The sequence below is a fragment of the Berghia stephanieae genome, chromosome 12, assembly GCF_034508935.2.
Source record: "Berghia stephanieae isolate SIO BIC M18660-M18661 chromosome 12, UCSD_Bste_1.3, whole genome shotgun sequence".
Classification (NCBI taxonomy): Eukaryota; Metazoa; Mollusca; class Gastropoda; order Nudibranchia; family Aeolidiidae; genus Berghia; species Berghia stephanieae.
Genome location: NC_088371.1, coordinates 24,997,959 through 25,013,375, shown reverse-complemented (window position 1 = coordinate 25,013,375; position 15,417 = coordinate 24,997,959). Strand labels below are relative to the sequence as shown.

The 15,417-nt window shown below is 39.9% G+C and overlaps 1 protein-coding gene across 1 annotated transcript; it reads right to left on the bottom strand.

Annotated features, from left to right (window-relative positions):
- Positions 1-2,369: 2,369 nt before the first annotated feature.
- LOC144958103 (uncharacterized) lies at positions 2,370-9,466 on the bottom strand. Its single transcript, XM_078889756.1, has 2 exons — positions 9,398-9,466; positions 2,370-4,518 (listed from the first exon to the last, which is right to left on the bottom strand). Exon 2 carries the CDS (start codon positions 4,482-4,484, stop codon positions 3,405-3,407), a length of 1,080 nt encoding a protein of 359 aa, XP_078745882.1. The 5' UTR covers positions 4,485-4,518; positions 9,398-9,466; the 3' UTR covers positions 2,370-3,404.
- Positions 9,467-15,417: the final 5,951 nt, after the last annotated feature.

Below are 15,417 nucleotides of genomic sequence, written 5' to 3'. Positions count from 1 at the left end.
CTTCAGAACTTAAAATTCCTTTTCTTGACATAAATAAAAACTATTCTTCTTTTTCATTGATCCTGATTTTGTTTCTTCTTTTCTTCGCCTGAAAATGATTTGAGCACACCGACAGAATAGGATTCAATAGTCTGATGTCACGTCCGTCTAGCAACGAGCAGCTTGGTTCTAAACAAAGAAAGTCGGTATTTTTAATTCTTCATGCTGGCTAGAACTTTTTCACAGAATGTATAAAAATCAAAACATGGTCAGATTTATGTGGGGGGTTTCTCCTCTGGATACACTTTTATGCTCATCGAAGTATTTCATAAGAGCGTCCGCCATTGTTCCGATAGTTTAGAACCAGTTACTAAGTTACTATGCGTCATTACGAGGAAAGTGATATCGTGACTATTGAAGCCTATTAATGGTTTGCCCGTTTAAAGCATTAACCAATCAGAATATTTCCTGCCATTTACTTCGTTTCGTCCCCTTGATTATTTGTTAACTAGTATGGAACTAACGTAAAAATGCGTCCAGAGAACGTCAATAAGAGATCATTTTGCACACCCATGTTAGGATTAGCAAAATAGAATTAAGCTTAAAATAGCATTCGCCAAAAAGAGAGGGAATGGGGATACCCCTCTCGAGCGCATAATGGACGGCGCACCTGTTTCGAGCCGAAATAAGTCCCGGCAACCCTTGTACGTAGATTCCCTGACTACGGACAGAGATGGGTATACGAGATGGAGATGGAAGTAGGTTTGGACGAATTCAATCTCTCTAGGGGACGGTGACATCGACTCTTAGAAACTAGGGGAGAAGTTGCCAGGCAGCAAGAGGAGACGTGGGTGGCAGCGAACCGACTTCGGTGGAGAACCTGTCTTACAGCACGCTCACTGCATCAGTAGGGACTTTCCACCTGTCCTGTTCTATAGATAGTATGCGCTTGGCTAAGAAGCTCATAACATTGCCATCCGGAAGTATAACGGACCAACACACAAACTCTGTGTAACCATGAACGTTTATAGTCACTCAAATACAGTTTAGTGAGAACAACTCACAAATGCGGATGGCAAAAACAATAACAAAGGCCTGACTGACGTCATCTTCGAACTATCTATAGATAGTATGCGCTTGGCTAAGAAGCTCATAACATTGCCATTCGGAAGTATAACGGACCAACACACAAAACTGTGTGTGTCCATAAACGTTTATAGTCAGGTTAATACAGTTCAGTGAGCATTACTCATAAACGCGGATGGCAAAAAGCAATAACAAAAACCCGAGTGACGTCAACTGCATACTATCTATAGAGGGAACAAAATTGACGTCAATCAGTTCTTTGTTATGTGATACCTGATTTGACCTAAGTGATACATATCCCTCACTAATCAGTGTTAAAGATTGAATTCTGATAAAAGAAAATCTTACTTCAGTATATTGATGATAATTAAATACATTAATAAATAATACATAGGAAGGAACCATTTAAAAAATTGATCTTTTACATGGCGCAATATCCACTAAACGTGCTCAAAGCGCTTTACAAAGGGTCCCTGTCAAACAGCAACATTTTACATTTAGGACAAGACATGACGTCTGTTAGGCAATATTACAATTTTTTCCAACAGAGACAACGCTATTACTATTAACGGCCAGGTACTCCTTTTAAATCTGAGTACGGTGATAGAATGGGAGTAAAGAGCCTTTTCCAAGGACTCAACTATGCGCCGAGCGAGGCTCGCTCGAACCCAGGACCTTCCGATCCTAAAGCGAGTGTCATACCACCAGTGGCGTGGCATGCTTACAGTTTAATGTGGTGCCAGAACCAGAAGAAAATGACATAAAACATGCTGTATTTGTAAATACAAAAGAAAGGGAAAAAATCTAAAGAAAAGACTTACTCAAATAAGTAAGAGGCGGTATATACCAATTCTCAGGGTTTTTCAAAATGCTGTAATCCACTTTTGGATGCGGTGCCAGGCACCAAATCAACCAATGTAGCCACGCCCCTGCACCACAAGACCACACAGCCGCACCATAACCATACACGTGTGTCAAAGAGATATCATAAGATACGTGTGGATTTCGATCTTTTTACCCTTTGCTTGAATAATCTATGTATTCTCAAAATCATTAGATGTATTATTAGTAAATATGGTCTTTTATTGTTGTTATTCTTCAAAACAGCTTTTTTAAAGTAAAATATTAAAAAGTGAATAAAACATCGTGATGGTTGCCGCATATGCCCCCCCCCCCCCCTTTCCCCCCACCTCCCCCTTTCAGTATCAACACACAAAAAGTAAGCAGATGATTGACTAGTTATTAACATTTCTACTATTCATCATCATCATCATCATCATCATCATCATCATCATCATCATCATCATCATCATCATCATCATCATCATCATCATCATCATCATCATCATCATCATCATCATCATCATCATCACCACCATCATCATCATCATCATCATCATCATCGTTATTATCAATCCCATGATCGTCGGGGCGTTCGTCACACAGGGGATGCAGATCTCACCACTTTCCGCCATCATTAAGTGTTGCTGTTAATCTACCGTGTCACAACCGATCCGGCATGTCAGTAGTTCTCACTAAACTGTATTAACCTGACTATAAACGTTCAAGGTTATACACAGTTTTGTAGGTTGGTCCGTTTTACTTCCGGATGGCAATGTTATGAGCTTCTTAGCCAAGCGCATTCTATATATAGCTCGGTGGCGTCCATCTTCTCTCCGAGCTAGACCGTCGCCATCGTTAAGTTATAGCCTGATACTGAAACCCAATAGGACTGGAAGTTTGACGTCATTATTTGGTTTTTGCACCGCCTAGTGAGTTGTCGTTAGTAGAGCTCATGGAAACAAGTTATTTAATTGGTTGAACTATTGAATACAACTCACGATTTGTTTTCTTTTGTGGCAAAAGGCTGGCATTTTGACGTCATTTTTTGGTCAATGTCAGGCCATAACTTTACGAAAGCCACGGCGAGACAGACTTATCAATTTCTGCTATTAAAATAAATTAAAACAAGAAAAAACAACACACATTTAAATAAGTAAACAAAGAGGTTGTCAGTTAGAATACCCGGTGGATCGAAGTCCAATAGGCTTCAACAGTGGTGACGTCACTTCCCTCGCATAGTAACTTCGTTCTAAACTATCGGAACAATGGCGGACGCCCTTATGAAATACTTCTCCGACGAGCATAAAAGCGTATCCAGAGAAGAAAAACATTATAAATCTGATCATGTTCTGACTTTTCTACATTCTGATCACATGACATGTGAAAAAGTTCTAGCCAGCATGAAGAATAATAAGTACCAATTTTCTTTGTTTAGAACCAAGCTGCTGGTTGCTGGGCGGACGTGACATCAGACTCTTGAATCCTATTCAAATACTTTACAGTTTTTCATTCCGTCTGAGAATAATTTGGTTAAAGACAGTTTTATAATTGGAGCTGTTCTTGTAATACACGACAATATTAATGGCGGAATTGAGGGATTCCCAAGTAAAGGTGAAATAAGTCAAAAATATAAGCAGGTTAGAAAACTGGCCGTCAATGGCGAATCTTTTGTCCAGCCACATGGTCAGCTGAGTGACGACGGAGGGAGTATAACAGATAATGAACAACGTCGAAAGAGTGGCGACCATTCTCGATATTTTTTGTTCTTTGGTTTCTGCCATCGCATCACCGACGTTTGTGTTTTCTGATTGAAGAGTTCCTTTTCCGGTTGCTGTTAATCTCCACCTAACCGTTTCTCTGAGCTTTAGAACGAGTAAAATTGTACAAGTAATGATGAACAGGAAACCACCGCATGACATGAGCAGGTTGGAGAAGGGAAAAACCACCACGTTATTAATTATTTTACGATGTTCATTGAATACGTAACCAAGCAAAGTTCTATTTTCTCTTGTGTAGAACTTTTTGCCAAGTCTATTTGCATAAAATAGAGCGACCATGATTCCGGTGATAAGTGAGTAGGAAAATATCAGGTAGCAAATTACTATTTTTCGAGTTAGAATACTTTTGACTTTCAAAGGCTTCGATACGCAGAGATAACGTTCAAATGTTATAAAAGCTGTTATGAGAGTTGTTATTTTCGTGAACGCCACGTGTGGCCACGAGGATATGATGAATGTAACCTCGAGCGGATGAAATGTCAATGTGACATGTTCAAACAAAGGACTCCGTAAGATATTTGACGAGATGAGTGTGACGCACGCACCGAAGTCGGAAACTGCCAGGGCGAACAGGCTGATGTTCATGGTGTTTTGGAAGCCATTCCGTGCGAAAATGACCATGTTGATGGCGTTGGTGATTCCCCCAAACACGCTGACGACAAGGCAGATGATGGACCAATTGATGATGGTTAAGTAATACAAGATGACGTCGCTGATGATGCCTTTTGGTTTGAGGATTGAATCATCCAATTGGATGTCACAATGATAGTCTTCTGTTGAATTGCACACCATTATCATTGTCAATAATGAGGATGCTGAGATGGTCACTTGGCTGGACAAGAAAAGATAAAGTGAGAAATGTACGAATTCGAAGGTTGACTGAAGTGAAGAATGTATCAATAAAGATAAGAGAAGATAGATGGAAATGGTTTTGACATGTAAAGAGACGAGAGAGGGAGTTCGTGGGAAGGAAAGTATTGGACTTACAATTGGCGGGAAAGTGGAAAGAGACTAAAGACAATATGGTGGGATAAGGTAAAGGATGAAATGAAAGAACTGAGTCTGGGGGAAGATGATGCTCTGAACCGAGAAGCATGGAAATGTGGCATTCATAATGGCAACCCTGCAAACTGCGGGATAAGCTGAAAGAAGAAGAAGAAGAAGAAGATCATTGTCAATAAAACTCCGTGAATGAAAGATAAGGCTGGCTATGTTGTCGTTGAGGCATTCTTTCCTTATAATCAGAGTAAAAGTGACATTTTTTTGGAGCAGGCACTGGTGCCTTAACTCTCTCCCTACCATCTATTTTCAGAATTTTACCCCAAACTTCATACTCACCCAACACAAAAATAGACAACAGATAGTAACGCATATATGCAATGATATTTTGCTCAGAAAAATGAGCTCTGCAACACCGTGTCGAGTTTTTATCGCAATAACTATAACAAAATGAAATCAGAGTAAGAAAATTATTGGTTACATCATAACGAATGTGACGAATTTCCTATGGGTGGTAAGAAGAGTGTTAAAGGACTTACTGATTTTAAATCAGATTTTATTAAGAAGATATTAGACATCATAATTTTTTTTTCAAATTATTACTTTTATATTTTGTTGTCATTGTTAATAGTAGTTTTTATTTCTGCATATGTATTTTTACCGACAATAAATAATGTATTCATTCATTCATGCAAGATAAAAGTATTAAAAGGAGTAGTATATAACTGTGTCAGAAAAACCGGAAATAGAATATATAAGAGAAAAACAAGACACCGAAAAATACATGAGAAAAACCTCTGATTTCGATTGAAGCAAGAATCATTATTCATTTTTCTCAAATACATTTACTGATGGAATCGAAACAAAAGCAACAATTTAATCGACACTATGGCCATCTCATCGGTCGACAAGAGTGAAGGTCTATAGATAGAACGAAGTTGACGTCACTCAGGTCTTTGTTATTGCTTTTTTGCCAACCGCATTTATGAGTAATTCTCACTGAACTGTATTAACCTTTGTGTGTTGTTCCGTTATACTTCCGGATGGCAGAGTTGTGAGTTTCTTAGCCAAGCGCATATATAGCATACGCTTGGCTAAAAAGCTCGCAACATTGCCATCCGGAAGTATAACGGAACAACACACAAAACTATGTGTAACCTTAAACGTTCATAGTCTGGTTAATGCAGTTTTTTAAGAATTACTCATAAACGTGGATGGCAAAAAAAAAAAAAAAACAAAAAAAAAAAAATAACAAGGACCCGAGTGACGTCATCTTCATTCTGTCTATTACGATTTTAAAGACATTGCTTTTCTCGTGGAAACGCTCAAACTTTGACATATGAAATAATCATGTTTATTTTAGGGTATGTTGTGTCAGTTTAGATATTTGCTTTTCAAAGGTTTTATATAGAGCAATATCGACTTAATATGCTCAAAGCGCTTTACATGGGGTCCCTGACCAACAACAACACGTGTAGAACAAGACAAGACGCCTGTTAGGCGATTGTACAATCTTTTTTCCGACAGAGACAATGCTGTTAACAACCGGGTACTCAGTACCTGAGTACGGTGACAGAATGTGGGTAAAGAGCCTTCTCCAAGGAATCAGCTATGCGCCGAGCGAGGCTCGAACCCAGGACTTTCGATCCGAAAGCGAGTATCAAACCACTAGACCACATAGCCGCGCGGGTTGATATGTGCAAATATATTCGATCTACAAAGAATGGGTCAAATTGAAGTATAGAAAAACGGACTTAAATATTAATGTTTTGTTGTTAGTAGTAGTAGTAGTAGTAGTAGTAGTAGTAGTAGTAGTAGTAGTAGTAGTAGTAGTAGTAGTAGTAGTAGTAGTAGTAGTAGTAGTAGTAGTAGTAGTAGCGTATAGCTACACCTCCAAATTTGTTTTGTTGTTAAGTGGCCTACAGCACCCTCAGCAAGTCACCTCGCCCCAGCTCAGTTTGCGGCGATGCACTGCGGCTCACTCCTGGGTTATTCCAGTCTTCCCTTGGAATAGATCCTAGAGACAAATTTCCCATATAGAATTAATAAAGGGGATTTCATTTCATTAATTTAAACTCAATCCTTTATTCGAATTTAACCGCAAGGCTCAAGCTCATAGCTTTGGTTATAAACATCTCACAATAGATTTTTTAAAGTGAAAGTAGAAAGTAAGCTGTTAACTTCAAACCATAACTGCGAAATCACGAACTTCACGGTTTTGTGCTCGGTACATTCAGACCTGAGCGAGACAAGACTCTTAGGAGCTACATGCGTATAGATAGAACGAAGATGACGTCACTCGGGCCTTTGTTATTGTTTTTGCCATCCGCTTTTGTGAGTTGTTCTCACTAAACTGTTTTAACCAGACTATAAAAGTTCATGGTTACACAAAGTTTTGTGTGTTGGTCCGTTATACTTCCGGATTGCAATGTTGTGAACTCCTTGGCCAAGCGCATTCTATCTATTGATAGTATGCGCTTGGCTAAGAAGCTCATAACATTGCTATCCGGAAGTATAACGGACCAACACACAAAACGGTGTGTATCCATGAACGTTTATAGTCTGGTTAAGTTCAGTGAGCATTACTCATAAACGCGGATGACAAAAACCATCAACAATGACCTGAGTGACGTCATCTTCGAACTATCAATAGATAGTTCGAAGATGACGTCAGTCATGTCTTGTTATTGCTTTTGCCATCCGCGTTTATGAGTACTTCTCACTAAACTGTATTAACCAGACTATAAACCTTCAAGGTTACACACAGTTTTGTGTGTTGGCCAGTTTTACTTCCGGATGGCAATGTTGTGAACTTCCTAGCCAAGTGCATACTATCTATACAATGAAAAGTCGGTAAGCATAGTCGTTGAGAATGGGAGCGATCTATATTCATAATTTCTTCCAACCTAGTCACCGATCACATGATTTGTTGCTGTACAACGATTGGACATATCTCTATGTATCTAATTACGCTGCTTTATTGATGAAAGTTGTAAACATACCCATGAGGCATGCTGAGCAAAATGACCAATTGTAGCGTTGGATATTTCTCAAAATGTGAACACTTTTCACTATGTAGGTCATTTTGATCACCCTTTGCAATGTGACCAATGACCTCGAGCACATGGAAAGGTAATATAGACCATGCCCATTGATATTATGATCAACCTTCAAATAATATAGTCTGCCACCGAACCGAGGTTCGAACTCAACAAGTGTGTATGAAAGGTGCCAGACAACGCAAGAAAGGAAAATACAAAAGAAAAAAACATCCCAAAAAATCAGTCGACCTCGACTTGGGATCGAACCTCAGACCTTCTGATTACCGGTTAGAAGCTACGAAAAACCGTACCAAGTTTAATTTATTTTACAAATGGAATAACACAGTATGAGCGAGAGGATGGTTACCGGCCTGATATGGCCTGACATCGTCTGTTATTGTTGTGCGGCAATGTGGTCTAGTAGTATGAGACCAGCTTTCAGATCGTAAGGTCTTGAGTTCGAGTTGAGTACTAGGAAAAGGCTCTTTTTCACATCTCTCACCGTACGCAGGTGTAAAAAGAGTACCTGGCCGTCAACAGCGTTGTCTCTGGCGAAAAAATTGTAATATCTCCAGACAGGCGTCATGTTTCGTTCTACATGTTACGCGTTGCTGTTGGTTAGGGACACTTTGTAAAGCGCTTTGAGCACGTTTAGTGGATATTGCGTTATTTAAAAGCTCAATTTTTCTTTTAATTTAAATGAAATTACCGGTTTCACTCTCGAGTCTTTCTTTGGGCGTCCCTTAAAGGAAAAAGGCACGTTCCTATTCCTAGTCACTTCATTTCTTGTCATTAACCAAAAAGAGGATTTTAAATCAAACTTGTGCAAAAACTAACTTAATGTCTTGTTCTTGTTCCTTGTAAATTTTCGAATTTTTCTGATTTCTGATTCGTTTTAAAACAACGTCACGCTGGATATTTTCAGCGTCCGGTAGATCTAGTTTTAGAGTTAAAGGATAAAACGAAGCTTTCCAAAGTATATCATGAAAGCTCATGGGAACCGCTACATGAAAGAAGATCCATCAACAATTAGATTGACTTCACTTTATTCATTCCATAGGGAAAATTTGTCTCAAGGGTCTATTCCAAGGGAAGACTGGAATAACCCTGGTATCAACCGCATTGCAGCGCCGCAAACTGAGCGAGGGTGAGATGACTTGCTCAAGGCCACAAAGCACATAACGGAAAACTCTAAATTCCAACTGGCCATTTGAAACGGAACAAAAACAAAACAAGAAACTCAGCATTTAATTTTGAAGTTCCCCACTGAAGAACAAACCATCATCTTTACTCTTTCTTGGCCTCCGCCATCCGACTTTGGAACTCCCTAACAACCACTTAAAAACAAGCCCTTTCGGCTGATGACTTAAAAAAAAACGATCCCTGCTTCCCTCTAAAACCCCTGTTACTGAAAAGAAGGCCATACAATTTTCAGCCTGAAGCTTTGGCCAAGAGTGAAAAAAAAGATACGGTACCGATTTCATGGAACTATTGGAACACAAAATTGTCCAATCAGACTATATAAACTTGAAAGGTTACACACAGATTTGTGAGTTGGTGCGATAGCAGAGAAGAAGAAGGGACAGTTCTGATTTCATGGAACTATAATTGAAACACACAATTCTTTCAATCAGACTCGACTCTATATTATAAATTGTAAAGGTTACGCACAGTTTTGTGAGCTGGTGCGATAGCAGAGAAGAAGAAGGGACAGTTCTGATTTCATGGAACTATTGAAACACACAATTCTTTCAATCAGACTAGACTCTATATTATAAATTGTAAAGGTTACGCACAGTTTTGTGAGTTGGTGCGATAGACACGTGTCTAGAAGAATGATGGAGTTGTATTTCCCTAAGGGCAACTCATCAATAAGTACCAGGTAATCATCCGATACCATTGCCTGTTCTGTCGCACTCGGGAAAAACACGCATTTAAAATTTTGGTCAGAAAACTCGTACCTACTTCAAATGTCGATAGATAGAAAGAACCATCCCCTTGGCATAAAAAACTCTCAAGCCTGGGACTTCGCTAAGTCTTTATTAAAATCACGGGTTTGGGATTTTTTTTTTTTTTTTTTTTTTTTTTTTTTTTTTTTTTTTGCAAAGATGAGAGTCATTTACATAGATCAATATTTGAAGGACGAGTTTTCTGGCCATTTTTTTCTTTTCAAATACGTGTTTTTTTCCAGAGTCGGGGAATATTGATTCTCAAATTACCAGGTTATCAATTCTTATTCTAACTGTAAGAAAATCAGAAACAGTAAATTAAAGTGAAAACATCAAATTCACACCAATTATGGATTAGGATAGGAGTGCAAGGGTATTGATTTGAACATGATAGTTGTTTGTGACATCGTTTCTTTGATTCCTCCACCTTCTCCACCTCCTCCTCTTCCTCCAAATCCTCCTCCTCATCTTCTTCTTCCTCCTCCTCCTCCGGCTACTTTTGCTCCTCTTTCAAGTCCGTTAAAGCTCTATTTTCCAGCTCCTCCTCCTCCACCACCTCTTCCGACTCAACCTCGTCCTCCTCTTTCTCTCTCTCTCTCTCTCTCTCTCTCTCTCTCTCTCTCTCTCTCTCTCTCTCTCTCTCTCTCTCTCTCTCTCTCTCTCTCTCTCTCCTACCCCAATCCCTCATCTCTGGTCTAGGCTGTTTTGCAAATGGGTATAGTCGACTCTCATTAAACTTTATCTGGTGACACGAGAGGTACGCATAATGATTGGTCTGCCGAATTTGACAAAACGCTATAGATAGTATGCGCTTGGCTTAGAAGCTCATAACATTGCCATCCGGAAGTATAACGGACCAACACACAAAACTATGTGTAACCTTGAACCTTTATAGTCTGGTTAATACAGTTTAATGAGAATTACTCATAAACTTGGATTGCAAAAAACAATAACAAAGACCCGAGTGTCTAAATATCTATAATGTATTTGTGTGTGTTTTCTGTTTTTTTTTGTTTGTTTGTTTTTTAAAGCTGTTATATTCAATATAGTTGATTGAACTTTACTCACACTCGCAATAATTTTCTAGTCCCCAATTTACAATACAAGTAAGAGCGAATCATGATTGACGATAATTTTTCTTTTTTTTTTCTATCCAAAGCAATCATTCGTTGGTTGGTCTTTTATTATTTTTCTTTTTTTTTTTATTGCCCTTTACTAGCCTACTTCTATCTATTATCCTTTTAATAATTGGAATAATCGAAAACTGACAATTGATAATATGATAATATGTATAAAACAATATAATATCGTTGGATATCTAGAGGCAAAATCGATTCTACCCAATTTATATTCGTATTGGCTTTATAATCGATTCTTGAAATTATCGATCTTTTCATTTTGTCTAACTATTTTGAAAATATGTTTTTGTTTTTGTCTTCTTTTTTTTTTCTTTACTGCAATTTAAGGTATGTCTACATTCAAATACGTCATCTCTATGATATTAAAATATATTCAAAGATGAACATCATCAAAAGACAAACATCCTCACAGCAAAGGATCTCCTTCGTTCCTCTTTCGGGGAATAGAATAAGAATAAATGCGCAAATATAATCGTTTGATTCCTGCCCCCAGCAGTTATTTCATGGATGCCTGGCGGCACAAGATTAACATAGTGTTCTGTTCTGAGAAATTCAACTGGTTATTATCTTCACTATTGAACCCTGGCTATGTGGTCAAAGTGATATGACACTCGCTTTCGGTCCGGAAAGTCCTGAGTTCGAGCTTCGTTCGACGCTTAGTTGAGTTCTTGGAAAAATTCTCTTTACTTACATTCTCTCACCGTACTCAGGTGTAAAATGAGTATCGGGCCGTTAAGAACGTTGTCACTGTTGAAAATAATTTGTAATCTAGACTTACTTTTGAGTTGACACCAAAAGACTGTAAAGGTGCTGGGTACTTTATTTTGGGTGAATAATGACAGAATGTCTCGTGCAGAGGAGGTCTTTGTCGATGATGTTTCCGAGTCATTTGAATTGGTTAACAATTTTCAAAACATGGTATTGAACTTTTGTCTGTAGAAAGTGCTTCAGCGCCACTGGGCCCATGGATCCGGAACTTATCCCGGTTTCTATAGCGTGAAACTGACAATACCAATTGTTTGCTATCCTTTGGATAGGACGCTAGTCTATCGCAAAGAACTGTTTAAAAAATCAAATCTAACAGACCTAGCTACCCAATCACAGTTGGAGTTTGGAAACGCCCTCTACTGTCACACTGATTTCGGCCATCGAGTCGTGACCGTTTTTTTCGCCTTGTAGTTTTTGAGTGGAAATTTTGGCTTGAGCTTTTGAAGCAAAAATAAATAAAAACAGAGCAGAATTGGTTATTAAGTATGTCTGTTTTTCCTTTGCGTCAGAGTATAATACATGATCATGCTAAAGGGGCGCTATACCAACCGAATCGCACCTCCTACTCTTTATAAATTTCCAGAGTTTTTTGTGTGAGTTTTCACTCACAAGTTCGTTAACATAGATTATGATAGGCTCTCTCTTTCTCTCTCTCTCTCTCTCTCTCTCTCTCTCTCTCTCTCTCTCTCTGCGTTTCTTTTTTCAGTTGGGCGTAATTGTACCAGTCTTTCTTACTGTTGGACTTTCTCGCTCAGCTCCATGCCTTTTGTTTTCGTCTGGATAACCGTTTAACGGTAGCGTTTATCCATGGTTGGTAAAATTTCCTTGAGCTTTCCTTCGTTGGTACATGTGTAATAGAGTCAGACAACCGGGTAGCTGATGCCGGCGAGTGTGATAGAGACAACCGGGTAGTTGATGCCGGCGAGTGTGATACTGATGGAGACAACCGGGTAGTTGATGCCGGCGAGTGGTAGTAGTAGTATTGGCAGAGTGTAGAGGCCGTGGGAGTGGATGGATTCGGTCCCGGGGTCGACTTAAGAGTTCCAGACTGTAACTGCGGCGGTGGTGCTCAAGTGAGGAAGATAGATCGAGACAATGAAGTGACAGTTTAGTACTACTGTTAGTGATAGTAGCATGGCTTCATGTGTCAGAAGTAGAAGTAGGGAGTTGATTTCATGAGCGAAGAGCACACACCACAGTCAAGTCCGGAGACACCATAGTCTACCCGAGTCCTAGCCCGTCCACTCCAGGGTAGTGGAGGCGATCAAACAACAAAGGCCAGGATGTATAATGATGAAGTCTTTATTCAGGAACAATGGAACAGATCATTCTTTTGTATCGTATTCTATAGGCGTGTAGCAATGAATGGATCAATGAATGAATGAAAAGAATCCATGGCAGAATAATTTTTATAATATTAGCTATAGCAGTTAAAAATAGATTTAGCGCGGACGTCAGGGAAAGCACCTACGTCACTGGTCCAGGTAAAGTGATGCGTAGACTGAAGTGAGTAAACTCGATCGAGTTGTGTGCATCTTCATGATTAAAACAAATTAATGCAAATAACATGGGACATGTGTGAAGGAACGAATAAGTCTAAACTAAAGAGTTATGCTACAAAATCAATCATAGTGAATTGTAGAGTTAAAGAGTAAATGTTTAGCTCGTAATTAGTAATCAAAGGCGTTAACGTTATGGCTGTATGAAATATTTAAGTAGCAATTATTAAGTATACAGAAGAACAAAGTAGATTTCGATGACTCAAGGTAGGTGGCTAGAAAGCTATGATTTGCCAGAATTTGTGATATAAATTTGTAAATGATCATAGTTGTTAAAATGAAGTTATAACGATGCGAAGTGATGAAAGAAAGCACACAAAAATATATTATCAGGCCATAAGTCACACCCAGACGAGGATAAAAATAGTACATCGAGAGGCTACCTGTGTAAGGGCTTAACACACAACACACAGCGTACTATTGGTCATAGTAACACACACGAGTAAAGGAATGTTGATATCAACCACAGAGACACACAGTCTTGCATTACTTGCATACAATTAAATAGTGATGGTAGAGACAAGTAGTAAAGAGTAATAGAGTACAAAATCAAATAACATTAGATAGAATGGTCATTCTATTACATATCCCCCAACTCGAACCGTTCTATGTCCTCATGGAACAAATTATTTAATTATCAATGGTCAACTAGGCAGAGAGGATTCAATTTACGAATTCAACTTGAAAGAAATGCAATCAATGTAAATTTACGTCGCTTCAGCATAGCGGTATAATAAGTATAAGATGAGAAAAGCGTTAAAACTTGAAATATGAACGTCTCAAATATGAGGAGGCTCATGTCGAATATAGACATGGAAATATTAAGTGGACGTCGCTTGTCAGCGGTAAAGGTAGAAAATTATAAGCAATACATGTAGTTTAAACATTCCATAATTATGTTGTATGTTCCATTATGAATCATGAGCATATTGCAAAACTTATGGGAACTAACGAGATATTGAATCAATATATACATGAGAAACCTACAAAACATAGATTATCTCACCAACGTGGTGGTCAAACTCAGGCAGATCCTTGCATTTGGCGTGATGTCGTCTGGGCAGATGTGTGCAGGCGGGATTCTGTGACGTGGTTTCACTTTCACAGACGCGACTTTTAGGAACACCGGCCACCACTTGACGACGATGCCTTCGGATAGTTGCATGGCAGTAATAGGGACGAGGCTCCATCTGGCTGAACTCACGCCGGTAAGACCCACGGGTCATCTCGGGCACAGACACACAGGTCATCACGGGCACAGGCACACGGTCATCACGGGCACAGGCACACATGTCATCTCGGGCACAGACACATGGGTCATATCGGGCACTGAGACACGGGTCATCACGGGCACAGGCACACGGGTCATCACGGGCACAGGCACACAGGTCATCACGGCAACAGGCACACGGTCATCACGGGCACAGGCACACAGGTCATCACGGGCACAGGCACACGGTCATCACGGGCACAGACACACGGGTCATCTAGGGCACTGAGACACGGGTCATCACGGGCACAGGTACACGGGGCATCTCGGGCTCAGGAACATGGGTCCTCTCGGGTTTGGCAGTCACACTGGTCATCTCGGGTTGGACAGGATACTCGACGTGTATGGTAGCCGGTAGCGGCCGTCTTGGTATAAATTCGGCTGTAAAGGGGCCGAGTGGCAAGTTGACGTCGATTGTCGTCTGTCGCAATAAAACATCGAGGTTGGTGGACAGGGACTGACAGCTGGAGAGTAAATTCGTTCCAATTCCAAGCGGATGTCTGACTGATGAATAAATAAGCAGGTCTCCAAAAGGCTGTGGCTTCTGAAATTGAGATCCTGCTCGCAGCGCCAAATTTGTAATAGAGTCAGACAACCGGGTAGCTGATGCCGGCGAGTGTGATAGAGACAACCGGGTAGTTGATGCCGGCGAGTGTGATACTGATGGAGACAACCGGCGAGTGGTAGTAGTAGTATTGGCAGAGTGTAGAGGCCGTGGGAGTGGATGGATTCGGTCCCGGGGTCGACTTAAGAGTTCCAGACTGTAACTGCGGCGGTGGTGCTCAAGTGAGGAAGATAGATCGAGACAATGAAGTGACAGTTTAGTACTACTGTTAGTGATAGTAGCATGACTTCATGTGTCAGAAGTAGAAGTAGGGAGTTGATTTCATGAGCGAAGAGCACACACCACAGTCAAGTCCGGAGACACCATAGTCTACCCGAGTCCTAGCCCATCCACTCCAGGGTAGTGGAGGCGATCAAACAACAAAGGCCAGGATGTATAATG